Source organism: Ambystoma mexicanum, chromosome 7q (genome assembly GCF_040938575.1).
Source record: "Ambystoma mexicanum isolate Mex_15411 chromosome 7q, UKY_AmexF1_1, whole genome shotgun sequence".
Classification (NCBI taxonomy): domain Eukaryota; kingdom Metazoa; phylum Chordata; class Amphibia; order Caudata; family Ambystomatidae; genus Ambystoma; species Ambystoma mexicanum.
This window is the reverse complement of record NC_090941.1, coordinates 952,458,044-952,484,872: the sequence shown is the minus strand read 5'-3', so window position 1 is coordinate 952,484,872 and position 26,829 is coordinate 952,458,044. Positions and strand designations below refer to the sequence as shown.

General features: G+C 45.0%; 1 protein-coding gene across 6 annotated transcripts in view; it reads left to right on the top strand.

The window, feature by feature from the left end:
* The window catches only part of MYO7A (myosin VIIA), a 1,239,317-nt gene that overhangs the window by 821,316 nt on the left and 391,172 nt on the right, over nt 1–26,829 (top strand). For all 6 annotated transcript variants that reach the window (XM_069640000.1, XM_069639997.1, XM_069640001.1 and 3 more), the window contains one exon: nt 22,949–23,107. In XM_069640000.1, the coding sequence (XP_069496101.1) occupies nt 22,949–23,107 (159 nt within the window). The remainder of the gene's footprint in view (nt 1–22,948; nt 23,108–26,829) is intronic.

Here is a 26,829-nt window from a genome sequence, read left to right as displayed (position 1 = left end):
ATTGTCGCAGAAGCTGCTGCTTCAAAGGGTTTCCTCTGCGCTATAAGCAACTGAGTGACTCCCGCTGGTCTGAACGCCTCTGATCTGCGCTCATACTCCTTAGTGCAAGAAGCTTCACACAGTTTAGGCTGCTCTGGCAAATATGGATAATATATGACCCTGGAATTAGTCTTAATCCTCTTCATGACATTAAAGGCTACTCCCACCAGATAAGATAATTTCCTGTCCACCTCTAGCACCTTGACGTCCTACACTCTCCTACAGTATACCAGACAGAGCAGCATAGCTAGCTTGCCTGATAACGGTTGTAAAGACAAATCTTTGTTGGACAGCAAACTAATGAACAGGTGCAGGACAATGTTGATGCCCCAAAGATAAGCATACTTGGGTGTCAGCGTCGCGCAAAACTTTACTCCTTTCAGAAGCCGCACAACCGCCGGGTGCTCAGTGCAAGTTTCCCGTCTACCCTTAACATTTTCCTCCATTCAAGGGGCTGGGTCATGCTGTCGTCGGCTGGCGTGTCTTCAACTGACCTGCCACTGTCGCTGTGTCTGCGTCACCCATATTCTCTTCCCCCGGTGACGGAGGTGAGAGGCTTGGCACTACAGACTTCTGCGTAAAAGCTTCTCTCAGCTTTTCAAACACATCTGTCGCCTCTGGGGTACTCACTTGTCTCCCTTTGTCTTGTCTCAGGGAGTCGAAGAGTGTTTCCTCTTCCGAGCCTGTCTACTCCCCTGATCCTGCACTTCTATTTGACTGTCAGTCATGGATGTGCTCTTAAGCTCCGACTAGCCTTAGGTTGTTTGTTCCTCTTAATTATGGCCTCCAGCGTGTCAAGTCTGTCCTGCAGGGGCTTGACCCCCTGAGCTACTGCATCCACTAGGGAGTCCCCCAGCACCTTTATAAAACGGAGGGCCAGATCTCTGTTCTCAGTCTCCTCCTGATATTGGTTGCCCTCACTCCAGCTGTCCTCACCTATGGTGGGCTTCTTGAGTTCTAATGTACTACTCCTAACATGCTGTAAAGCTCATGCCTAATACCTATACCAGCAGGCTGAATTGCACGTCCGTGGGGACTGCCTTGCCTTGAAATCTTACTGAGCTCTGGATGCGCTCTGACAGCTATCCGGTAGCTGTATCTTAATTCCTGTTATTCTCGGATAGATTTCAGCATGAAATGCCAAGAGCCCTGTGGAGCCGTGTTGCGCTCCGATCTGCATTCAATCTCGGCTTTACAAGACTGCACCGTGTAGCAGTCGCAGAGTCACACAGGCGCACTAGATACTCACAGCCTCCGATGTGCAGAGGCTCTCCTGGTTCATGTGCGGAGTCCGCGCTTTCAGGCTGAGGCCTAACCTAAGGGTGAGTGGGTCTCCTAATGTGGGCTGAAAAGCTGGAGGATGCAGCTTCCATATGATTGTGGCTAAACAATGGAACTCTCTGCCCTTAGCACTGAGATTAGATCCCCCTGTGTGGTCCTTACCCAAAGGTCTCAAAACCATGTTCTTTACCCAAGATAATTAGAAGAACTACATCTCTACAGCTACCTGTAACCATGTATTTGCATCCTAACTATACTTGCCTCGATTTGTATTCACCATGTCATAACTCTCTCAAATTGTAGCTTGTAAATTGTAAATGTATCTTGCAATTACTGTAACTGAACAAGTATCCTAATGTAACATGCAAACACTGTAACTAACTTCTTATGCAACAAGCGCCCAAATGCCTCTGGGTTTGGTGTCCTTTACAAATGTCAAAATAAATAAATGAACAGTTCTGTGGACCTTCGGTCCACCAGCTTTAGGGCACGCCGCCGCCCTTCAGTCTCCAGCATTTCCTCAGACTTCTTCCACGCCACTGGGTCAAGGATTCCCATCTTCCATTTCTGGACTTGGGGAGCGGGCTGCTCTCAGATTCCTTGACATCCTCTCCTTGAACATCCTGGACTGGACTGCATCTCGTGCTGGTTGGCTGCTTCCATTCTTGAAGTCTTGTGTCTATTTTTATAGTGGTTGGTTCGCAAAGGTTGGCATTAGGATTCAAGTCCTTCTTCAGTGTCTTTGGATCTTTGATCTTCATTCCTCTGCACCTCCTCCTCATCTCGGTACTTTTATCCTCAATTTTCCATGGGGAAACCATGCGCTTTCTCTTCTCAATGGAAGTCAGGTCTATGGCCCTACACAGGTACACAGGTTGGTTAGGTGTGTGATTGAGGTCTATAGAGTAGGGGTGTGTGCAGGGTGTTGGGTGAGGATTATTATACCGGGTATCCCTTAGATGGTCATCTCTATCCCCAGAGGGGGACTCTCTCCCTATGAGATCCTCTCACTGAGTACCACCCCTATTTTCCTAGCATTTTAGGATTATAACATTATTATGATGGAAAGCTTATTTACAATTAATAAGTACCCTTTCAACAAACAATGGTGTTTCTGTCAGTGAATGCTTGATTGCATTGCACAAATATACTTTTCGGAGTTCCTGTGTTGTGTGTATTTATCTTAAAGCTGCATGTATATGTTGTATACATAAACATTAATGTGCAGGAGAACATTTTCCAAAAATATAATTACTTGTTTGAAACTAGACTGTTTTGGTTATGTGTTCTATTCATTTACAAGTTTAGTCATGTTTTGGTTGGCTGTCACATACATTTTACACTGTTGCTCAGGTCAGGCAAATCATTTTTACTATTTTCCATTCAAATTGTTACAGCAGTGTATAAAATACTGCCACCTCGCAACCTTAACTGGAGTAGGGATTAGTATGGATTGTCTAGTTTATTTATTTGCATTTTTAAAGCACTCACACAGCTAGGGGTTATCGAGGCGCTGTTACCGGAATATGTCTTAGTTGCCTATTTATAACGCGCTTAATACAAAGAGATTTCTAAGCGCAGACCCGGGGATCGAACCTGTGTTGCTTTTTGTCGTCTTGTTTCCAAGGCAAGCACGTTGCCGCTGAGGTATCCTCCCGGGATTAAACATCCATTGAACCTTAACTTGGACTAAATGTGGTTAATGATACTATAAATGGACTGTGCTAGCAAGGCCCTCGCTCAAGAGTGAGCGATTGTCATTACACCAATCATAGGGTTCATAGCCTCTTTCAAATCTTCAAAACTACACTTAAAGCATTCCAAACCTGGCTCTCTGGTGGGTTCAAGGCTATCTCTGGCCATGAGATTATATATTTTAGCATTGAGAACTTGCCTCTCTGTAATTATCGTATCACAATACTGGCATGCTATTTGGTACTAGTTGCAGTAAATTAGCACTTTCAGTAATTATCAGCAGACTAATCTGCTATCAAACCTCAAAACACATAATTCAAGTAATTTTTGCTTTACTGTGTAATGGGCCAGGTTTGTGTGTCTTAAAAATTTAAATATATGCAGAAGAGATCACATGTGCATAACCTGTTGATGATTCTTGAATACTTATTCTCCTGTAATATTAACATACCCTTCTGCAACATGCTTTAGGAACTGACCCCAATGTGGAGTGCTGGGAAATGGTAAGAACATTATTACTTGTTCTAAGGTTGGATTCCTTCTAATTACGGTTTACAAAAGTCCTGCTGTGTGGGGATATTCTGATTCCAGAAGCAGAGTTAGCCTTTGCATTTGAACTAATCGCTGTCAATGCTATGTTAGTTTTATCTGTGAGGAGCTTGCACTGCAGAGGCAATTGACTGTTCCTGTTCTATGTGGGTGGTGCCCCGCTGCTGTTATGCCATTTCTATTCTATGCGAGGAGCGATTTGATCACTAAGCCCCTTCTGGGCATGTTCTTTGTGATAGGAATTTGGACTGTTGAGGCCTATGCTGTTCCCCTCCTATGTGAGTATAGCTTGACTTTCTGAGGCCATTCATTACCTGTTCAGTGTGGGCCGCTTGCACTGCTCCATATCATGTAGAGTTCCTTCTCTATGCAAGTGAAACTGGCAAATTATCTGTGGTAATCTGGTACTGTTGAGACCCACAACGTTCCTGTTCCATGTGAGGAAAGAAGGATCTACTGAGGTCCATGGCATACCTTTCCTCTATTTGCAGGTGCATGCTCTCCTTAACCTATTTTGCACCTGTTCTATGTGAGGGCAGCTACTGCAGAGATCAATTTATTATCGCTGTTCTGCGTGGGTATCTGATACCCTTGCTTTATGATGCACTGATCCACTGCACCTGTTCTACGTGATGAAAGCTTTCTTTGCTGTTGCCCTGATTCAGAATGTTCTGTTTGTGTGAGGGAAGCCTGAACAGCTCCTACTCAAGCTGACCTGTTCTGTGTGAGCGAAGGGTTTAACAGCACATGCTGCTGTTATATCTATTCTTTGCATGCAGGGGAAGTTCACAGTGTTAGAGCTCATCTGTTCTTTTTGCGAGATGGTGTTTGAGTGCTTTATCAGTTAATTGTGAGGGAGACCTTCTTTTCTGTCATGATGTGGACCACTGTCATATAGTCATGATTTCTATACAGTTTTACATGTTTTCATGCATTAGCTGGGTGTCACATTCTTGTTACTCTCTTGTGAAGGAAAAAAAATAATTTGTACTCCCTTGAAATCACATTTATTCTCAAAGTAAGAAAATGGGGAGTAAAATACTCCCACCTCAAAATCTTATCTGGAGCACTGCATTGGAGTATAGATAGGAGGCAGATGTGATGTGAAGAGGAACACACAACTTGTCGGCGTTGTTTGGATTTATACCCAGCCACTGACCGTGCATGACCCTATGGCCATTCCCACCCACAACACATCCCCCTGGGATCCCTTTGATCTACCCCTATCATACAGTAACAAGCTTTGTGCTGCATAGGGCCTGCTAGTGTTTATTCTAAGCAGTCATGTGAGGGTTAATGGCTTTATTGCACCTGTAGATCAGCTCCTGACTTTATGAAAATATATCTTAGCCGAGTGTGCCCTTAGCCACATGATTTATGAACAATATGTGTGTTCTTGTATCTGTTCCTGACATCATATGTCAAAAACAAACATTGGACTCCAACATTCCTACAAATTATAGACCCATCACCACGGTGCCTTTCTTACTAAAAATATTAGACAAGGTAGCGTACACCCAAATCCAGAACTTCCTTGAGATGAACCATCTCCTTGGCACCCGCCAATCCGGTTTCCAACCACTACATGGCACAGAGACTGCCCTTATTGACTTAAAGGCCCAAATAGACTCACTCAGAGACGAGGGCAAATTAGCTCTCCTCCTCCTTCTAGACCTCTCAGCCGCCTTTGATTTGGTGGACCATGGAGTCATATGTAATCACTTGGACTCGGCGGCCCACTTCTCAGGAGAGGCTATAGTCTGGATACAGTCATTCCTTAGTGACAGGACCATGAGGGTGTTCTCCCCCGCAGCGGCAGCAGACCCGATACCTATCACCTGCGGAGTGCCCCAGGGATCCTGTGCCTCGCCAACACTTTATAATCTCTTCACCAAGCCACTCTTTGACGATCTCGACAATCTGGGTATCACCTATACCAACTATGCAGACGATACCCAGATTCTCCTATCACTTACTGGGGATTACGTTGAAGATCTGGCTTTGGTGAACAGAGTCTATAGCATCGTTCAAGCATGGATGGCTAACCATGGCCTATGCTTGAACGATGACAAAACAGAGCTCATCATCCTGGGCACCAAAGCCCGCATCTCCAAACTCAACCAAAACTACTCAGCCTTCATCATCGATGGCAACACTATCAAGGTCGCCAGAGAAGTAAAAACCCTTGGTTTTTTCCTTGATTCGACACTATCCTTAACCAAACAGGTGAACTCACTGGCCTCATCCACGGCCTATACATGTAAATTAATACGAGCCGGGAAACAATTCTTATCAGATGACAGCTGTCTTATCCTAGCCAGAGCCCTCATTTTATCAAGATTAGACTATTGTAACGCCCTTTACATAGGGACAACTAAACAAATCATCAATAGAATTCAAGTGCTCCAAAATAATGCACTTAGAGCGGCCCTAAGTATCCCTAGAAGAGCACATATCTCAGAAATAAGACGTAAACACAAATGGCTCTCCACCCAAGAAAAAATCAACCTTAAATCTGCCTCCCTTATCCACAAATGCTTAAATAACAAAGCCCCCCGTTACCTTACAGAACGTTTTAACAAAATAAATCCCACTAGACTTACAAGAACAGTCAGCCCCAACTGCCTCATAGTGCCCAGATTTAAACTAACCACTATTGGAGGATCCAGCTTCCCAGTCAAGGCAGATCAATTATGGAACGCCCTACCTCATGCACTTAGATCCGACCAAACGTTCAACAACTTCAGAAAGAATACCATAAAATGGCTCACCGAGAATGCGATATAAATGGCACTCTCCTCCTCACACCTCCACTCTCACTTCACCTGACACGCAATGACCTGCTTTTCTGTAAACTCTAGTCATAGATTCGACTGCTTGGCTGCGCCTTATCTGCACTTGTACTTGTCTCACCTTGCAGAGTCAAGAAATGTCCTCTTTGCCTGCTTTGTAACTTGTAACGTCTGTAACCAAGCTGTAAACCTCCTTGTCTCTTGCGCCCTGCTACCTCAGGGTCCGGTGTGCACAATAAATAAATAAACAAACAAACATATGCCCAGGTACAGTGGTACCAGCCTATTGACAGTTATAGTGCCATTATGGCAGCACCTGGAAAATACATAATCCATGCCTACACAATTTAAAAAGCTGTTGGCTTTGCCAATGCTTATTTACCAATTCTCTCCCATGTATCCAGAACACACCCCCCAGCAGATGTGCTAGCAGAAAATTGGCAACTGTGACTTTTTTTTGTTTACAGAGAAAATATTCATCCATGGTCCCGTGTGGTAGTTGACTACATTGCTTGAATACATAACGTTCATAATCTCTGTTGGGCTGAGTGGTGAGTTTGGCATTGAACGCAGCAATCAAAGCGGCGTATGATTGTTGGTGTCGGGAAGGGTGTTGATGATGCTTTTCACTTTGTGGTGGTCCACAAGGTTGGTGAAAATGTCAACCATGGCGGTGATGTCAGTGTTCCCCATGGTTTTGATGAAGTTGTAGAAGTCTTCTACCTATTCAGTTCAAACAGTGATGGTGTGCATAAAAATGATTCCCTGTGAGAGTGAAACAGCATGTTCCAAGCAGGAGGAAACACTGCTTCTACACACATGATGTTGTGGTCTGCTTGTGTGGAGTCTGTGTGGGGGTGGCAGTATGATTCTTGTGGCATTGCAAATTAGCTCTGGTTGTTGTATAAGTCTTTGCAACTCCTGTTGGATCACACTCGTAGCAAATTGGGGTACAATAACTTGTGTGGAAAGGTCAGTCAGTCACATGGTGGATGCCGTGTAGTTTAGATACTGATTTTCTGTTTGGACTGCTGCTTCTGATTTCACTTCTCGGCATGCAGGTGAGTGCAGCAAGACTTGCATATTACTGAGTCGCAGTTGCTGTAGTTCCTGCCAGCTGTGGCGGCAGGCAGTGGGTCTCAATGGCAAACCTGTTCCATAAAGACAGTGAGCACAATTGATAAAGTAGACTGCATGTGTGCATGGTAGGATCCGCTTTGAGGATCTGGTGAGGATGTCTCCATCTCATCGCCAGGTTGTTCTGTCCATTAGGCAGAGGACAGTGTGAGGAACCAGGAATGAGACATGGCCACAGAGACTTATGGTTTTTGGTCAATGACTTTTATTAAAATAAAAGGGGGTTGGGAAATGTCTCTCTGTCCCTGCACTAGAGGGTCTGTCGATGTCAGAATGTTCAAAACAAAACTGTCCTGTATCCAAAGGGCTATTCTGGCCCTCACACTCTACCCTTTTCATCTTAGAGTGTATTTTATTAATGTCTTTAGCCTTGAGTGGTTTATAAAAGTTCAAAAGGAAAATGCGTAACTCCAACACAAAAGTTTCAGATGGATAGAGTTCCTTGTTCCAGAGGGCGATTCCCTTACCCTGGATTTCTCTTCCCTCAGTAGTATATTCGAATTAGCTGCTCTTCCTTCACAACACAACTGATAAACAAAACAACTTGGTTATTTATCTTGTTAGGATACCTGGGGTACTCCTCTGCCAGGTTTTCACTCCTCTTCTCTCTGGTTTTACAAAACATTTGGCTATACCTGGTATATCCTTCTCAGGACCCCTTTTTCGTGTTGTATTTCATATGTACTGTTCAATTTGTTATTGCCTGGAGTGTTTCCCTAACAGGGCTTTCTTATATGAACACACTTGTGCTACGATACCTGGTATACTCCCCTGCCAGGTTTTCACCCCTCTTCTCTTCGGTTTCACACAGCCTTTTGCTGATCCTGATGTATCCTTCCCAGGACCCCTTTTGGGCGATGTGTTTCTTATTCAATGTTCAATTTGTCTTGGCCTGGTGTATTATTCTGCCAGGATTTTCTGTTGGAAACACACTTATACTTGACTGATAAGCCTTTCCTGCCAGGGCTTTCTTGAACACTCTTGTAACTGCCTGGTATACTCTTCTGCCAGGACTTTCTTAAACATACTTGCAACTACCTGGAATACTCTCTTGTCAGGACTTTCTTAAACACACTTGTAATTGCCTGGAATACTCTCCTGCCAGGGCTTATCTTTGTGGGTTCTGCACCCACTTTCCATTGTAATATCTTCTTGGCTCTGCTTTATCTAACCCTGTATCTTCCTGGTACTAGCACAAATAATGATTCAACACAGTCTACCCCACCTTTACATACGAGCGGAGATGGACCAAAACTTTAGGTCACAGTCCTACAGGTCACATCATTCTATGTGAACAAATGGTCAGGATATTCAGAAAAAAATATCATAAATCAATTTAAGAATCGAATGCTTTATACAATAACAACTAGTGCATGGGCACATTAATAGTGAGGTTAGTGACAGGCTGAATGGCGATTCATTATAGATATCGAATTGCAATTCACAATTCGATATCTATAATGTTATCTATAATTCGTAGTCTCCCTCAACTCACTGGCCCCCCGATAACAAAAAAGAGGGAACTCCCCCATTGTATATTACACTCTGCCTGGTGTTATCCTTCCGGGGCTTTTCTTAAATATGTATTGTACACATTGACATTTGTGAAAGTGCCTTACTTTTCAGTTGGTTTCCCTTTCAGGGAAATGTTCACAAGTTCCTTCTTTCAATTGCCTTATTTGCCTTCTTTACAATTATTTTCCCTTGGCACATCTGACAATACACCCTGGTGTCCTTGCTTCCCTTCCGGGGGCTCACTGGTGCTTGCTGACATGTTTTGTTCCCTTTGCGGTAAGCCGGTGGCGCTCATTCAGTGAATCGCCTCGCCTCGCTGCCCTCGTTCCTCAGCTTCTCTGTGTTCCACCGCACACATTTGGACACCCAGGAGCCCTGTACTGGCTTCTGGCGCTCTTGCAGTGTACCTTTTCTCTCTTTCCTCTTCTCCCTCTCTGAGGCGGGCAACTGCACAGCATTCCTCGTGGCCCCACAGTCTTCCAGTCCTCACCAAGAGAAGCAGCTTTTTCTCTCCAGCAGCTCTCTGCGGTCAACTGCTGCTGTGGTTTAAATCTCTCGCCCATTGGCCTGCGCTCCCAACAATTAGAGGGCAACTTGTGTTCTTGCTCTTTTCCGCTCTGCATGACTCAGCTCATTTTCCTTGTCCCAGTACTCTTGCCGTTTTGGGAATGGAAGTCCATTTGTGATGTTTTACATGTTTTACATGGACATTCTGGATGAGTGTTTTGAATAACTTGTATACAGAGTTGGAGGAGATATTGTCATGAGTCGTGGAGGTAAGTCAGATCTTCTTAGAAGGTCTTCAGTATTGTTCCTAGGCAAATGAGGCGGGGTGTAACAGCATGCCATTAAGGCATCGGGTATGGATGGGGTATCCTGAAGAGATGGTGCTGTACAACTTACCCGGAGTGTGTCTGCCTCCCTCATATAGCCGCCTCCAGGGTCAAGATCAGATAGCAGCCTCCGTCCACTGACCTCATGGGGAGAGGATGCCGCCGGGAAAGAAGTGATGACACCATTGGATTCATCACAGCAGGCAGGCTCAAGGAACATGCGGCAGGCACTTCAGTAATATGTAATATTAATCTGATTTCACTTCTTCTTTCTGTCCCCGACAGTGCAACCTCCTACCCCCGATTCCAACAGGACTGCCTGCTCCCTTTACGGTTTTCTCCCCCTCTCCCTCTGTCCAAATCCACCTGGGTCTGCTCTTCACAGGGATGGTGATTGAGCAGGGACATAACAATATTTGCATCTAGAAAATGTGTTTTCATAAATATAGCTGATCTGTCCTGCAGCAGGACCAGACCTCATTATTAACAATAGACAGTATCTACTTTTGGGTAATCAAAAGTGAAATAACGAGCTCTGGCAGGGATCCTGGTAAGACCCTATTCTGAACCATCCCTTGTAAAATGTGTTTACATTTGGAGTGCTTATAGATGAAATGACGGGCCCTGGCATCGAGCAAGGTTAGCCTACATGTTTAACAATTCTCTGGTGAAAGGTGTTAAGATGTCAAATATGCTTTGACATAACAAGCCCTTGCAGGAGGCGGGGTCAGGCTCCAAAGTTAACCACTCTTATGACAACTGTAAACCTGCAGATTATTTTCACAGTTTTCGGTGGCACAAGGATGGGACATCTCTTTCTCACTCACACCAGGTCCTAGTTTTACAGGGGCTTTGGGAAGGACAAGGGATGTGAAATGTCATTCTCACCCACACCAGAACGTCTGTCTTACTGCAATGCTTCCTCACGCCTGGAACCCCACAGCTCTGCAGAGATTCTGGGATTAGCCATCACCTTGCTTCAGTTGTGAAGCTGATGTGCTGTGTAGAGAACAGAGTGCTCTCTCCCTCCTTGACGAGTCCTGTAGAGGAATATGGGCTCCCCTTCTTGACTGAAGGAGGCGTCTGCAGAGGAGTATTTACTACTCCTCCTTGAAATCGGGGCTGCAGAGGAATAGTTGCTCTCCCTTCTTGACAAAGGAGTCCTGTAGAGCAGTATGTGCTCTCCCTTTTTGACTGAAGGGTTACTGTCGAGGAGTAGGCGTTCCCGCTCCTTGACTGAAGGCGGCCTGTAGAGAATTGGGTGTTTCCCATCCTTGACTGAGGGAGGCCTGTAGAGTAGTATATGCTTTCCATTCTTGTCTGAAGGAGCCTGTGCACACATTCTCGCCAGCAGTCCTGGGGATCAGGTGGTGGCTGAAGCCCTTGCATGTCATGGCCTTAGCCAGGCATTAGATACCAACTCAACACTGGCCTGTAGTTGCTGCACTATTGTTTTCTAAAACAGTGTACCACATGCTTCTGATATCATCATTAACTGAAATCTGATGGCAGAACCCCGAGCATTTGATGGTAGTTTTCTGAATGATTTCAGGACATGTGCGGTGGCCTGTAAAGTCGGTACCGGAGCGTATGACGGTGGACCCACTGAACTATAATATTTACACCCTACTTTACGATTACAATAATCCAATGCAAGATTAAGTTTCGAATCATATACCGGCAGAATCCTGGACAATGATTGCTGCGCATTCGGTGTATGATTTGATCACTCATATCACGTCATTATTTACACTCACAACCTGTCCATACCTGATTTTTTTTAATGATTTTTTAAAATGTTTTTTTAATTTTGATTTAGCTGAAAAAAAATCAGCCTTTCAAAAATTAAAAATGTACAACATATTCAGAACATTCATTAAATAAACATTTATACTTAACAGATTTAAAAGATTGAGATTAAACAGTATTTATGATACAAAAAAAAGGAAATAAATGTTGTCAAGATAAAGGAAGAAAAACCTAAAAAATACAAACCAAGAGAATTCAGTGCATTGGTTTCTATAATGGCCTATTCACATTATTGGCCCTCATGACTTAATTGGAGATCGAATTCTAATAATTCCCCTTTATCGCCAAAATTTCAAATTCACCTAAACAGTAATCCAATTTACAGCATCAATGGTACTGCCTTTTCGTCCTTTGGGCGATACCGTCAGAATTGCACAGATCATGCTCCCACTCCAATGCATCAAACATCACTATGAAACCCCACCCCCCCCCCATGCTCATAGAGCGTTGTGTCCCTCTTACATGCTTAGGGATTTACCTTTGTCCATACCGCAGGTATGTCCGTTTTGGTGTAGCCTAGGTACTCATGCACATTGCAGGTCCAAACACACAAGGGGCCTCATCACAGCTTTGGCGGTAACCATGCCGCTATTGGCAGCATGGCTGCCACCAAAACCGGATCCGGGTTCCCTGAATGGGGAATTACCGGGCCATTCTAAGTTTGGAGGGCCCGGTAATTTCCCCTACAGGAAACCCGGGCCCGGACCTTCCCCATTCCCATTTGAGCCCCTATAGGGCTCAATGGGAATGGATGCAGGGAGCTAACAACGGGCCGATTACGACCGGCCCATTGTTAGCTCCCTGGTCTCCTTACCGGGTCCCGCGAGGGGACCTCGTAATTTTGCGGAATGGGTTTAACGGGTCCGCCTCCATTAGCGGAGTCCATTAACCCATTCCGCAAATCTTGTAATGAGGCCCAAGGACTGTGTAGGGCAGCTACATCAGCATTTGCTCCTTGACTGCCTGCTAAACCCCCCTCTGACAGTGTCCAAAGAACCGTATGATGAAAATGTGATTTACATTAAGTGTTGGACATCCTATAATGTGCCTTCAAATTATATATATGACTTTGTTGCTGAAGACTGCGGCTAGTCTGTAATAGTAAAATAAACCTATGGTAAAACAGGAAAGAGGAAGACATTTAGAAGCCCCTGTCAGGCCACCTAATCAAGAGCAGTTGAATCTACCAATGGCAAATGGTGATTAGATAGCAGAACTAATAAGTAAATACCCTAAGGAAGACCAGACACTCTCTTCTTTTATGTCTTGTATTTCCCAGAGAACTTACAGCCCAAAGTGAAAATAGAGAAGGAGTTGAAGAATAGAAACAACACAACCGTTCATTTCCAGGCTTTGAATCTCTTCTTAACCCTCTGAAACACAGATGTTGTAAACAAAATCCCCAAGCAAGAAAGCGTGATGTAGCCAGACAAGAGAAAGGTGACTTGCTCCCATTTAGAGAATGACAGCATATCATCGTTCACCAAGGAATAAATGAGTAATCTCAAGAAAATTTAAAAAGCCCTTGCGATTAAAAAAAACTACACAAGATCCCCACCCAGGGTTCCGTCAGGCCTACCATTACCACACGTGTATTCATTTTGATATAAGGGCCTCCTAAACTGAACAAAATAAATGAACTTCCGTATGTCTTGATCATCCTTCCGACACTGGTCATAACCAACTAATAACCAAAACAAATAATGTTAACTCTAAAGAATTAATCTATGCAACCAATGACCTGTGAACTGCTGATCCTGCTCATAAGTTTATCTCATCACCTTTCTACATGTGGATCAGCCCTGCCTTAATCTCCTGCAGTCTAACGTGGCAGAGTTTGTAAAGATACAACATTGGCCAACCTTCTAGGTATTTCTCTATGAATTAATTTACAAGCCAATCTATAGTTTCTCCGCTAGACAACGTCACTCATTTTGTTATCTCCAAAGTCTTTCCTGTCTTTTCCACGTCTTGAGGGATTTTGTTTATATTTAGTACCACAACGGCCCTTCTTGCAGGCTCTTTCAACTTATTTTTATCCAAAGGAATAATGCTCTACAACTTCAGGAACTTTGATTGTTCATGGGAATGATTTTGTCACAATATGACCTCCTTTTTTAAGGGTCATGGAAACCATGTATCCCCAGTCACAACACTACTTTCCTGAAAAGCCATATATACTCCAGACTTTCCCAGACATCTATGTCAAATGTTCCTGAAGACGTATCAATGCCTCTTAAAGACAAAGGAGTTTCGTGATTTCTTAGCACCTCCTGGTTCAAGTGCTCTTCAAAACTCTCTAGTGCCTCTTTTAGCAAGGACTTGCATGTGCTCTTCTTGTCTGCAAACCTCCTCATAAGGCTCATGCTCATCTTGGCTTTTCAGCACCTCATGTCGATAGGGCTTTTCCGTCCTGCTGAACCCTTCATGTGGCAAGGACTCTTCCTACTTGCTTAGCACTTCCTATCACAAGTGCACATCTTGACTTCACAGTACCTCATGTCGCAAGTACTCTACTCGCCTTCTCAGCATCTCTTGTGGCAAGTGTTCCTTTCACTTTCATACCACCTCTTGTGTCGAGTGCTTTATACATTTTTGTTTCACTTCTTACCACTTCTGTGTGATGAGTTCTCTTCACCAGTGCTGGGTACCCGAGGTGGTAGGCGCTCTTCCTACCTGCTCAGGACTTCATGTGGCAAGTGCTTGTCTCAATTTCTCAGCCCCCCATGTGGCAAGTGCTTTTGTCACCTCCTCTTTGGAATCCCTGCATGCGGATGCACTATGCCTTCGTCTCTCTGGTGGACTCCCAGTAGACAAGGGTTTTTAGCTGCATGTGTGCTTACAGAGTCCCAGGTTGTACACATCACCACTGCCCAGCCCTGTCTACCAGTATTGACGCCAAATCCCTTTTACTGGTATGCAGGTTGGATACAGGCCTGTAGACCCACAGTTCTTGTCAGAACTATTGGCTTGGTCTTACCTTGTTGCACTAGCCGTCTGCAGAGGTGAAGGGTAAAGGATGAGGCTAGGCTGTGACTTGTTATGCCTATGCATGACCTGCTAAGCATTTATCATATGGCATGTATAATATGGAATTTGACTGCTGTTATGCCTTCTATACCTTGCCATGCCTTTTTATTCTTTACTATGCCATGTTGTGCCTTGTTATATGTGCTACACGCCAACAACAAGGAAACACTATGCCCCTCCAACCCGACTATCATGCAGACGTGGGTCCCCCTACCTGCTGGGCCTAAAGACCCACTCTACTCCTCACTGATGACCCCCAATGAGGCTGAAACATGTCTGAGGATGCTTGTGGTCTCATGCAGAAGAGATGTGACCTAGCAGCGCAGGCTGGACTGCCCCTCTGGGGGTGGGACCAAGCTTAATTTGCATATGGTCTTTCCCCTTTCTGTAATGGCTTTGCAGGCAAAAAACGATGGTCTGGAGGGTTGCCCAGAGAAATTGCGCCAGAGGTCTAAGATTAATTCGAAACCTTCCAGCCATCACCTCTTTGCACTCTCAGGAGAGACCTTGTTAGTAGCAAACCAATCAAGATACCTACACATGGGGATCATTTCTAGATTTGCAGACTCATAAGTTAAATCACCACAATTTACATGGAAACATATCAGCAGACAGAAAAAATGCCATCAAACACTTTAGGTTTTGCAACTTGCCTCTCTCTCAACAATCTACCCTGACTCTTCGCTTTTAGGAATCAGTGCCAAGAGGCAGCCAAAAGGACAGATGTTTGCTATACAGAATACTTTACATTACAGTAGCCATAATCACATCTGAAGCAGAAAGACACCTGGACAGCTAGAGAAATTACAACATCTCCACCTTTGAACTGCTAATTCCAGAGGACGATTCAGGTATTCCAAAAGGCTCCTGAATCACAGACAGATATTCAAGCTTTTGGGTTTGCTACTAGTCGGTTACCAGACTCACCCAATGGCTGGGGAATTCCCAATCACAACCCATTGAGTTTGGAGATTACGAAAAGAAGATTGACTTGCAAGGTTTTCTTATTGTAACCACATATCTGAATGAAATCAGCTCACAGGTCGTTACAAATATATTTGGAAGATTAAGGATTCTAAACCAATCACGTGGGTGGAGGTTCCGAAAACAAGCTGTCATGTATTCAGATCTTTCCTGAGTCTCAGGAAGAAGACCACACTGGTATGCCAAAGGCGCCCACCTAACACCTGAACCCTGGGGATTGTATTAGAAGGCTGTCATGGTGGCAAACCTTTAGAAAGCAACATCACCCTGCAGGAAGCTCTTGCAAGAAGCATTGGCAAAGTTAATAGGCCAGGCTTTGCAAATGTAGATGATAAGCCTTTTTTATTTAGTGGGGGTTTTACCAAAAAAGCCTCTACCCCATATACACTTCCAGCCCCAGAGCTATCAGCTTTGCCAATGCTTTCTCAGGTATGAGAGGGTGCAGTCTGCCTAACTGCTCCTGCTTCTTCTCTGCTTTTTGTCAGTGCTGCCTTTTCCCATTCCTTTCCTCCTTTTGTTGACAAAGAGAAGCAGCCGGACTTCAAATAGGTCCACCTGCAACTTAATAGGTCCTGGGTTATTTGGAACTTTCTGAAGAGGTATTTGGAGAAAGGGCATCAGTTGGCGCATTCAGTGAGACTTTATCATGGGATGGATGCTTGACATTACATACATGCAATGGTTTATTGCCTTTGGCCGGAGGCCAGTATGTGAATTTCCTCTCCTGTAACTAGCTCGACTGTAACTGCAGTTGTTCCCCTAAAGTCAAGGGGGGGACTCTGTCTCTCTAACAACGTCTTGATCTTTGGGCCAAACAGTATGATCAATGTCTTGGCAGCATTCCACTGCAGATGGTTATAGGTCATCCACTCATTGAGCTCTTCCATACACCGATTCATTCTCTCAAAAACATCCTCAGTGTTCTTGACTTGGCGATTACTTGCACATTGCTTTGCAATCTTTAGAACTTTAAAGCATGGGGCCCATATCACATTAGGGTCCAATGTACTTAATAGACTTGAACCATACTTCATTAAAATGGTTTTGATTTTTTAACCCAGGCTCAAAGGTTGAACAAGAGGGGGTTGCCGGTCAGCAAAACTGAGACAGGGAGCCATCGTGTGAGGACATTCCTGCTTTCTTGCTTCTACTTTTTTGTGAGAACAGCTGGTTTACTGTTTGGTAATCTGAAGCTAAGTCACAATTTATCTCGACCATTTGCTCAATGGTATATATTGCGAGAACATGTGCTGGCTGTTTCCTGAACTGCAACCTTAATTAGATATTTAATCCATGTTTGCAGTAGTCATCTGGAGGGGAGGTCCAAAGGGTGATTCAGAAATGTAAACTTAACAGTGCTTCCTCTGTGATTGTTTGGCATCTGAAAGTATTGGATCTTTGGCAAGTTAGGGTTCATATGACTTAATCGACCCGACCAGTGCTTTTTAACAACTGTGGTGTTCTGTGGGACTCTGTAATGGCCAATATTACCAGCTCAGAAATGTACCTCCAGTTTTCAGACTGTAATAGCGTTACCACTGGCGGTCATGCAAAATGAGTCTGGCAGAATGATCACAGGTAACTCACCTAGACTCGTAATGAGGACCTTCGTGTCAGGATAATGAAACGGTTACCCCTCCCTTATACAGGTATGTCAATGGGCTACAGTCTTGACCCTAAGTCTGACGCAGTAATTGTATGTGTCAGGTTTTTTTGACTGATTATGTCGTCCGCCTCCCTCTATGTGAAATGTTTTCTGTTCATAACAATAATGTGTAATCATTTTGCACATTTGTTTAAAATCTTGGGGGAAGTATATGGGACTGTATAGATATAGTAGCCTTCATTCAGAATAAAGTGAGGAGAGCAGTTTTTCCTAGAAATTCCTGTGAAGTACGGTAAAGGTATCACAAGTGGATTGGTGTCTAGGTGGTGTGTCCACCAGAACCTAGTTGGTCTATTAGTCTTTAGCTGTGGTAATACTGTCACAATCATATAGTAACCCCACAGTTTGACTGGGTGTTTTTAAATTTGTGGTGGGGATGCCAAAGCTTTTATGTTAAGCAATGGTCTCCCTGACCTTTTTTTCTATAGGTACATTCATTTTGTATTTTTTATGTATGAACTGTTTTCCACTATGAATTATAGTATATTAAATTGTTTTTTAACCTATCTCTGATAGATGTGCATTGAATTTGTTCAAGCTTAGCACTGTTCACAATTGCAGCCCATTGACATACGTGTATAAGGGAGGCATATCCTGTTTCCTTGTTTTTTCAGATTATATTGTCTCTTCCCTTTATGAAATAGGCCCCTCGTAATCAAAAAAGTGAGAAGTACCCATAGTACATTCTATAAAGATAATGAAAAGGGGCAGTGTTCTGACATTTACCTTGCAGAGCATTATCTTACCATGCACATATGAACGAGCGCAACTCATCTTAGAGAAAGTACTGAAGGTAGCAACAATCTTAGCAATATTACTGGTTACTTGCATCCTAATTGGATCTGCGTAGTGCCTGATTAGCAATATGGCGGTAATGTTAAAACATGGCAAAGGTGTTTGGAAATACTGTTTTCTTTCACCCAATGGGCCCTGTGGATATCTCACATGCAGTATTCAATCATGAAACTGCATGCACTAATTACCACTATATAAGGTCAAACACATCATTTTCGAACTCCAATTTCTACATCCAAAAATGAGATTGAGGTCAAACATATAAAAAAATAAGATTTGTAAGAGTTATTTTCTTATGAATAAGTTGTCTGCTAAACAGACCCCCCTTTCAGAAAGCTCCATGCCAAATGCATAATGAACACATGTGGCCTGCTGCATCAGTCTCTGGATCTGGAGCTCCCTTTTTTTAGTGGCACATAGCAGGTACACAGGTTGCATGTGCCCTGTTTGACAGCTGCTGTGACACCAAAGTCAGGTTCATTTAAATATGCACCTTTTGACCACAAACATAATAATTGTGAAAGTGGTCTCCTTTTGAATCTCTGTGAGGTTGGGTAACACCTCTCTGCAACCTAGGAAACTCAACAGCAGAGCTCCACAGAACCATGCTTCAAGAAAACACATAGATAAGAAAGCCCAGCCTCACACCAGGGAGTTGCATACCAGAGGCAACTCCCTGAAGGCGTAGGCTTGGATGAGGGTAGGTTTGCAGGAACCAGAAGGTACAGAGAAGGGGTTTGTTATTTTGTTTTATTTTTGGGAGCTCTCTCTCCTTCTTGCCCCCCCATGTCCTGTAGAACAAAGCACTTTGGGTATATTGCAAGAAGGCAAGTGTCACTTTTCAAAGCAACAGGTATTGGACCTCGTACAGCAGGCTTGCTGTTTTCCAATCCCCTGTGGCCTTTTGACTTTATTTGGCAGGGGTCTCCCACTCCATCTTTGGTTCCTTTTGGACCTTCAAATCAAGAAGAATTTGTTTGGAACCTGTTCCCAAATTTCTTCAGCTATGAGTTGAAGGGATGTGTTTCAAGGCAGAGGCAGCCTCAGTCCCCTACCCATCCCCTGTGAATATTGAGGTGACAGTTTGAGGTGGACTCCTGCAGGTGCTAGCTAGCCTCCCCAGAAAGGGATTGAAGAGGAAAAGGACCTATCTTGACCCTGGTCCCCTGGGTTGGGACTCACAGCATCAGAGAAGCCAAAACAGCTGGACCCCCCCTGTTCCACCCCTTTGAACTGTCCTCAGCCCAAGTTGACCGTGTTTGTATGCCTTCGAACCCTTCAGGACTGGTGGTGCTGCTTTTGGCCCTCTTTTTGAACTTTGTATCTTTGTGTTGCAACATCGAACCAGTTTGCTGCCGCATCATGCCAGCAGAGCACGCCACCTGCCCAGCTTGAACAAGAAGCTGGCTGCTGTGTAAGTCTTCGAACCACCAGATCTTCCAGCAGCATCTCGAACCGCCAGGATCTTTGCATCAAACCGACCCCGACTTAGACTCGAACCACTGGAAGAATTGTTTCGCCCGATGACTCGACCCAGCAGTACTCATTGCATCGAACTAGCTGGACCGTCGGCTCTAACCTGGTGGACACTTCAAACCAAACAGATCGTCACATCGTACCTGCCTTGCCTACGACTCGCACCCTGGATCACTACAACAACCCTCATTTGAATCCGGTCCAATCGCAGTCACACTGCTGAGAAATGCAGTTTGCCGTTGGCGAACCACCAAGAAGAGACTACGGTACATTTGTGAGGTCCAGTGCACATGGTCCTCTTTTGGGGCCCCAACGTCTGATAAACCACCCTTTTGGTCCTTTTTCTCAAAAGACATATCCATTTAAAAGTGACATTGTTGCACTGTCTTCTTCTTTGCCCCTGCTACATTGCCTACAGTGCCTTCATCTCGATGTTCTGCATTTTTCAGAGGTGGGTTTTTGCTAGTGTTTTATAGTCAGTTATTGGCATATTGGTGCATTCAAGTATACAGTAATTACTGCATGTGGTAATTACCATTTATAATAATTACTAAATGCAGTAATGGTTTTGTATGGAGACAATTACATCCACACAAAAATGTGTAGAAGTAGTAAAACGCCTGGTAGTCCCAATAATCAGATGTTTTACCAGTACACACAAACTAATAATCAGCCCCTCTGTGATAAATAAAACCTTTTATTGAGGGAATTTAAGTATAGGTCAGGTTAGATGCACACTTCCTAGTTTCTTTATCCTCTTCCCCACTGCAAAATTAACAAAAAAAAGTGCTGTTGGGAGAACAACAAAGATTCTGGCTTCAATGTAGCCTCTGAATTTAACCATGCCTCTGGGTTTCCAACTCTCAATACACGAAGGGGGGGGGGTTATCTTCCCTAGAAAGTCTCTGAAACAGTCAACATTTCTGGTTTAAGTCTCCCCACACTTCTTGCTTGGCACTTTCGTTTAGTGCCTCAGGTTTTATGCTTCTTTTCCTTGGTTCTTAGGCAGACTGCTTCATCTGAGTCTCCAAGTTATATGTGTATCACAGGTTTTGGCCCTTATCAAAACAACAGAAGTGGCTTAATCCCAACAGGCTGAGACCTAGTGTTTGCAACATGATTTCCCAACTGGCTTGGTCAGAACAGGATGATATTGCAGCTGGCCCCAAAACTTCAACTTGTAGCCTGGCCAGATATAATTCTCAGGAGCATGATTTATTGACTTCTCTTTTTCCCTGACCCAGACTGCTGACTATAATCCCCAGCATACCTCATCCTTATCTTCCTACCTCAACAGGTTGCAGCAATTTTATCCCTAAGAAGAATTTATTTGATACTTTCTATCTTCACTTCTCTCCTGTCACTCCTCTCCACCTCCTCCTGGGCATTACCCCCTTATTCTGATTTCTGCAAGGACCACTTTAGGGATTCCTGAATCCACTGGGCCCACTTACTTCTGTGCTTTGTCTGGTCAAGGAAGGTCCAGGGGTAGCAGGTCCACAGGTCATTTTCGGCATCGGGATTGGTTCTTGTTAGCATGTGATTCAGGCTCTGGTGATACGGTCCTGAAGAACGGACAGCTGGACACTCTTTGCACTAAGAGATGCAGACATTCACTGAACAGGTGACCTCAGCAGACCCCCAGGACACGAGGAAGATTGGGATTTGGCAGGAGTCACCATGATCAGGCGCTAGAGGCGATCGATGTAGGATGAACAACCATGCAGGTCCTGCACAGCTTCTCTTAGGTGGAAGAGGCTGAAACTACAGCGGTCTTCAGCAGGCTGCACATCTTGGTAGGGGTATTGGCTCTAATGATGATCTGTTGAATGGCAGCAGCAGTCTGACATTTATCCACGATTTGCACTGGAGTTGCATCCAGGTCCTCCATTGGTAACAGTCTGCACCATTCAAGCTGGCAGAGGCTACCAATCGGGGACAGCCACTGGCCAAGCATTCTGCCCAGCAACAGACACACTGTGACTTTGATGTGGACTGGGCCTAGACAGACCCAGGCCCCACATCCGGCCACACACACAGACTGCCACTTTGCCTAGGAAAGCAGATGCTCTGCCCGGGAAAGGCTTTCTAGATATGGCAATACCGGACAGAGAGGGCTGCAATAACGCCAAAGTACAAAATGGCCAAAGAACAGGCGACGCATATGGTACTGTTTATGGCATTATCCAGTAAAATGCAAAAAACACAGTAGAAAGGTATCAGCTGATAGCAGCCCTTCCTGGACACATTGTGATTGAAACCACAAAGTTAAAAATGGAAAAGTACTAAGGGTACATGGTATCCTAACCACACTTAACTTTAAGGTGATATGTGTAGCTTTAAGAATACAAGAAATCCACTAATGAAGACCACGTCGCCCAGGTCTGATAGTTTTGGCAACAGATCAGTTTCCCATAAAAGTGAGTAAAAGGAAAGGGAAGTAAAGCTTAGAGCTTTACTTACCTTCACAAGGTCAGGTCAGCAAGCAAAACATAGCAGATAAATAGGGTGTCCCATTGACGTCTATAGGATGAAAGCAGCAAGAAGTAAATCTTTCTCAACATTGGGATTACCAGTCTGTACACTTGGTGGCCATCTTGCCCCCTGTCACATGGCAAAAGGTACTGTACAGTAGAACTGGAGCCACAGCTACAATACCACACATCGACGCCTCAAAGCGGCTCACACACTCTCAGCACACAGCACAAAATAGATCAATAACATTTTAATTTCAGAATCCATTGTATATGGCAATTCTAGTAATAAGTAATAATAACAAAAAGAACTCAATACTTTGAAAGAATTGAATTACCTTATGTGAATAGCTGATGGCAGCACCTTTCTTGTGATTCAGGTGTTTTAGTACATGATAGATCATGCATAATATTCCCCTTAAAAAACTGGACTTATGTTTTGTTAGAGGGATTACATGTCTTAGCCAATCAGAAGGAGCATTGCTATTTGATATATGTAGCTGTTTGTTTGACATTTGTTTACATGGTTTCCTGTATAACCAAATGATGGAGAAGTTCTTATTATTTCATTTGTTTGAACGATTCGCTCAGTTTCCTATTTAAGGGAATTATTAACATTGTCAATTACCCACCCTATTCATTTCATGATTGAAGTCAAATGATATTGAGTCCAGAGGAAACACTCTGTTTCCTGTTTAATGAGAACATGCTGGAACCAGAGTGTATGCCACTCATTTGTTGGATGTGTTTTTCCCTTGGTCAGAACCCAAAAACTCTTAACTATCCTTTCCTGCTCTCCAGTAGCAAGAATGTCGTCCAGTTGAAGTTCTTTCTTTCTTCTGCATCCTACTCATAAGTGTGTTTTTCCATTAGCTGTTCGATCGGGGGCTGTGTGTCCGCCAGCTGAGGTACTCAGGGATGATGGAAACCATCCGGATCCGGAGAGCTGGATATCCGATTCGATACACATTTGTTGAATTTGTGGACAGATATCGCGTTCTACTGCCAGGTGTGAAGCCAGCATACAAACAGGTAACGTTTAGTGTGGTGCGCTGTTTAGCTGCTCATTGCTTACACATTGATATATGATTCTCTTTCTTTACCACACCTACCCCTGCACTTCGATGTATCGCTTTAGAATGTGCTATGTTTGCACAAAAGCAAGCAAACATGTATTATGCAAATTCTTCTCTACTTCAGTGGGAGTGGGATGGCTAGGGGCATAGATGTGCCATTGGCTAGAAGTCCTGTAAACACCAGGAGCAACAGTCACAACTAGAAAGCAATGGCTTTTCATGGTCAATGGGGATGAATACTTTGGAAGCTAACTAAGCATCTACATTCCTTTGGGATGTGATGATGGGTGTAAGCTACGAAAATGATGCACCGCCCCAATCTACTTGACCTCTCAGCAGCTTTCGACACCATTTACCACACCACCCTCACAGACAGACTCCACTCTCTCGGCATCAGGGCCGCACCTCTGTTGTGGATTTCATCCTTCCGCTCCAACAGATCCCAAATAATACACATCCTTCCTTTCTCCTTGATTTCCTGCCCAGTTGTCACTCGCAGTCGCGGCCATCGCCGTGACTGGCGTTTACTTCCGCGTTGGAGTTTGAGAGGTCATGGGGGAAGGTTGCTTTAGTCCCTTTTTTGTGTTTATGGCCGCAGCTCCTAACGCGAGACGCAACGCTGCCGGGAGTATAAAATCCCTGCCTCCCGGCAGGTCATTGCGTTGCAACCCCTCTCCGTTGTTTACTTCGTTTCTGGGTCCTTCGCTCTTCCTCTGCACCTCGCTTTGGATTCTACTAGGGGTTAATATTTACCCCCACGCGGTTACTTCTCATAGGTGTCCAGTCACCAGTAACCTCCATACTTTGTTTCCCTTTGCCATCCGCCGACCCCCTTTAGGCGGCGTCTGCCGTGCTCTCTCTCTCTCTCTCTCTCTCTCTCTCTCTCTCTCTCTCTCTCTCTCTCTCTCTCTCTCTCTCTCTCTCTCTCTCTCTCTCTCTCTCTCTCCCTCTCGTCCTCTCACCTAGCTCTTGAGTCTGGTCATCGCGGGGTTTTCTCTCCCGTGCTCCCGTGTTCCTCCGCAGTGCCTCTCGGTAGACTTCTACCTTCAGTCCGGACCTCCCAGCTGCTGTTTCCCTCGCCTCTCTCCAGGTCGACCGCTACAGTGGACGTTTTCAGCGTTTGGTGATCCTTCGCTTCCTCCTCTTCATCGGTGGACTGCTGGCCTTCTGAGAACAGTCTTGGCACCTCCTATCAGGGTTTTTTCCCCTAGTGGGTTTTTCCCTGCTTTTTCTGGTTTGATTCCGGAGAGGGGGTCGCTGTGCCGCTGTTCACACCCAGCGGCCACAGTGGCTTCTCTCAGTGACAAGCCCTCGCACCAGAGGAAAGAGAGAGACTACCTGGCACGTCGAGGCCTGCAAGATACCATCGACTCGGAAAGCCCAGGTGAGGAGAACGTGGGTACGGAGGGAACACAGTCAAAGGTACCCCTTCAGTCACAGATTGCAACGCCAAAGAGTATCACGATGTCAGCTGACGAACAAGTCCAAGAGCTCTGGAAGGCATTCCAAGCGATGTCCCAAGAGCTACAAGGGGTCAAGACTGAGAACGCTTTGCTTAAACAGATGGTTGCGGCTAGGGAACCTACTCCCTCGGAATTGCCACCCATGGCACTGTCCTCGGGGAAATTTGATGGCTCCCCAAAGAAGGTAAAGGAGTTTCTCGAAGCATGCCTGGTTCACTTTACGTTCAGACCCCGTACCTTTGCTACAGATCAGGCCCGGGTGGGTTTCCTAATAACCAACATGACGGGAAACGCTCTTTCCTGGGCCACCCCTCTGGTGACTAGCGGAAACGCCATTCTGCAGGACTATCCGGGGTTTCAGAATCTTCTCAAGCACACCTTCGAACGACCAGAGCTCTCCTTTACAGCCTGCGAAGACCTGTTGGATGTCAGGCAAGGCTCGCTAGACGTGTTATCATACATCTCCTCTTTCAAGACATTAGCAGCCGGGGCCGGATGGCCCGAGACAGCCCAGTATGCCATTTTCAGAAGAGGACTGAAGGAAGAAATTAAAGACGAGCTAGCCAGGTCTCCTCGTTCTCCTACTTTCACAGATCTACTTTCTGCTGCTCTTCACATCGAGTATCGCCTTCAGGAGAGACGAGTTGAACGTCGTAAGCAAAGGACTCCTGGCCATAACTCAGACCCCTCTGTACCCGTTCTCCCTGGTCGCTCTACTAACATCATTACGGAAGAACCTATACAGATCGGTGCTACCAGGGCGCCCTTGTCCGCTGCTGAAAGACGTCGCAGAAGAGAGAAAGGACTGTGTGCCTACTGCGGATCAGAGCAGCATTTTCTCAGAGACTGCACAGAACTGTCAAACAAGAGGTCGGGAAACGACTACCCTCGGCGTTAGTAGGGACAAACGACCGAGGGTCTTTAAGAAATCTCCATCGTCCCTATGTTTCTCTGTCAGTGACCTCTTCCGAGTCTAAGGAAGATTCCAGGCTAATGGTCATTCCAGTACAACTCAACCTCGGAAACCATCAGGAGGAGACACTGGCTCTGTTGGACTGTGGCGCGGCAGGGAACTTTGTTGACACCGTGTGGGCTGACAAGGTGGGCCTCCGTCGAATTCCCCGGGCAGAAGGTCAGAAGGTGGAAGGAGTAGACGGCTCGCCTTTGTCCTCAGGTCCTATCACCCATACCACTGAGGAACTCACTTTGACGATCAACCAACATAAGGAAGTCCTGAGTTTTGATATTATCAGAGCGGCTCATTTTCCCATCATCTTGGGCATTACCTGGCTCCGACGACACAATCCTCTGATTAATTGGACCGAGAACCAAATAAGCTTCAGTTCCCCATATTGCGCTACTAACTGTTGTTCTCTGGAAGGTCGGGCTGATCTTCAGCCAGTCAAGGTGTTTCCCAATAATCATGTAGGTATCCATGCTTTACCCTATTTCTGCTCAGATTTTTCAGACGTTTTTCAGGAGTGCCTCCATGCCAGACTTCCACCCCATCGGCCAGAGGACTGCACTATCGACCTGGAGCCCCATGCCTTGGTGCCATTCGGAAGGATGTTCGCCCTCACTCAGACCGAGAGACAAGTGCTTCAGAAATACTTGGATACCAACATGGAGAATGGTCTCATACAACCTTCCAAGTCTCCAGCAGGAGCCCCTTTGTTTTTTATAAAGAAAAGAGATTCCACCGATCTTAGACCTTGCATCGACTACAGGGGTCTAAATACAGTGACAGTCCGTGACAGGTATCCGATGCCCCTAATCACGGATATTATTGAGGCAGTGCAAGGTGCTCGAATCTTTACCAAACTGGACCTACGAAACGCTTACCATTTGTTGCGGATAGCCAAGGGTGACGAATGGAAAACTGCGTTTCGTACTCCTCTGGGCCTATATGAATACAAGGTAATGCCGTTTGGCTTGGTGAACGCCCCTGCGGTATTTCAGAGGTTCATGGACCGGATGTTCTCCGACATGCTTTCCATCTCGGTCATCATCTATTTAGATGATATCTTGGTTTTTTCCCCTAATATGAGAGAACACATAGCACAAGTACGACGAGTTTTGGAGCGTCTTAAGGAAAACCATCTTCTGGTCAAAGAGGAGAAGTGCAGCTTCGCGGTACCTTCGGTACATTATCTGGGATACGTGCTATCAGAAGAAGGGATCGCCATGGATCCTGACAAGATGCAAGTGATTCTTG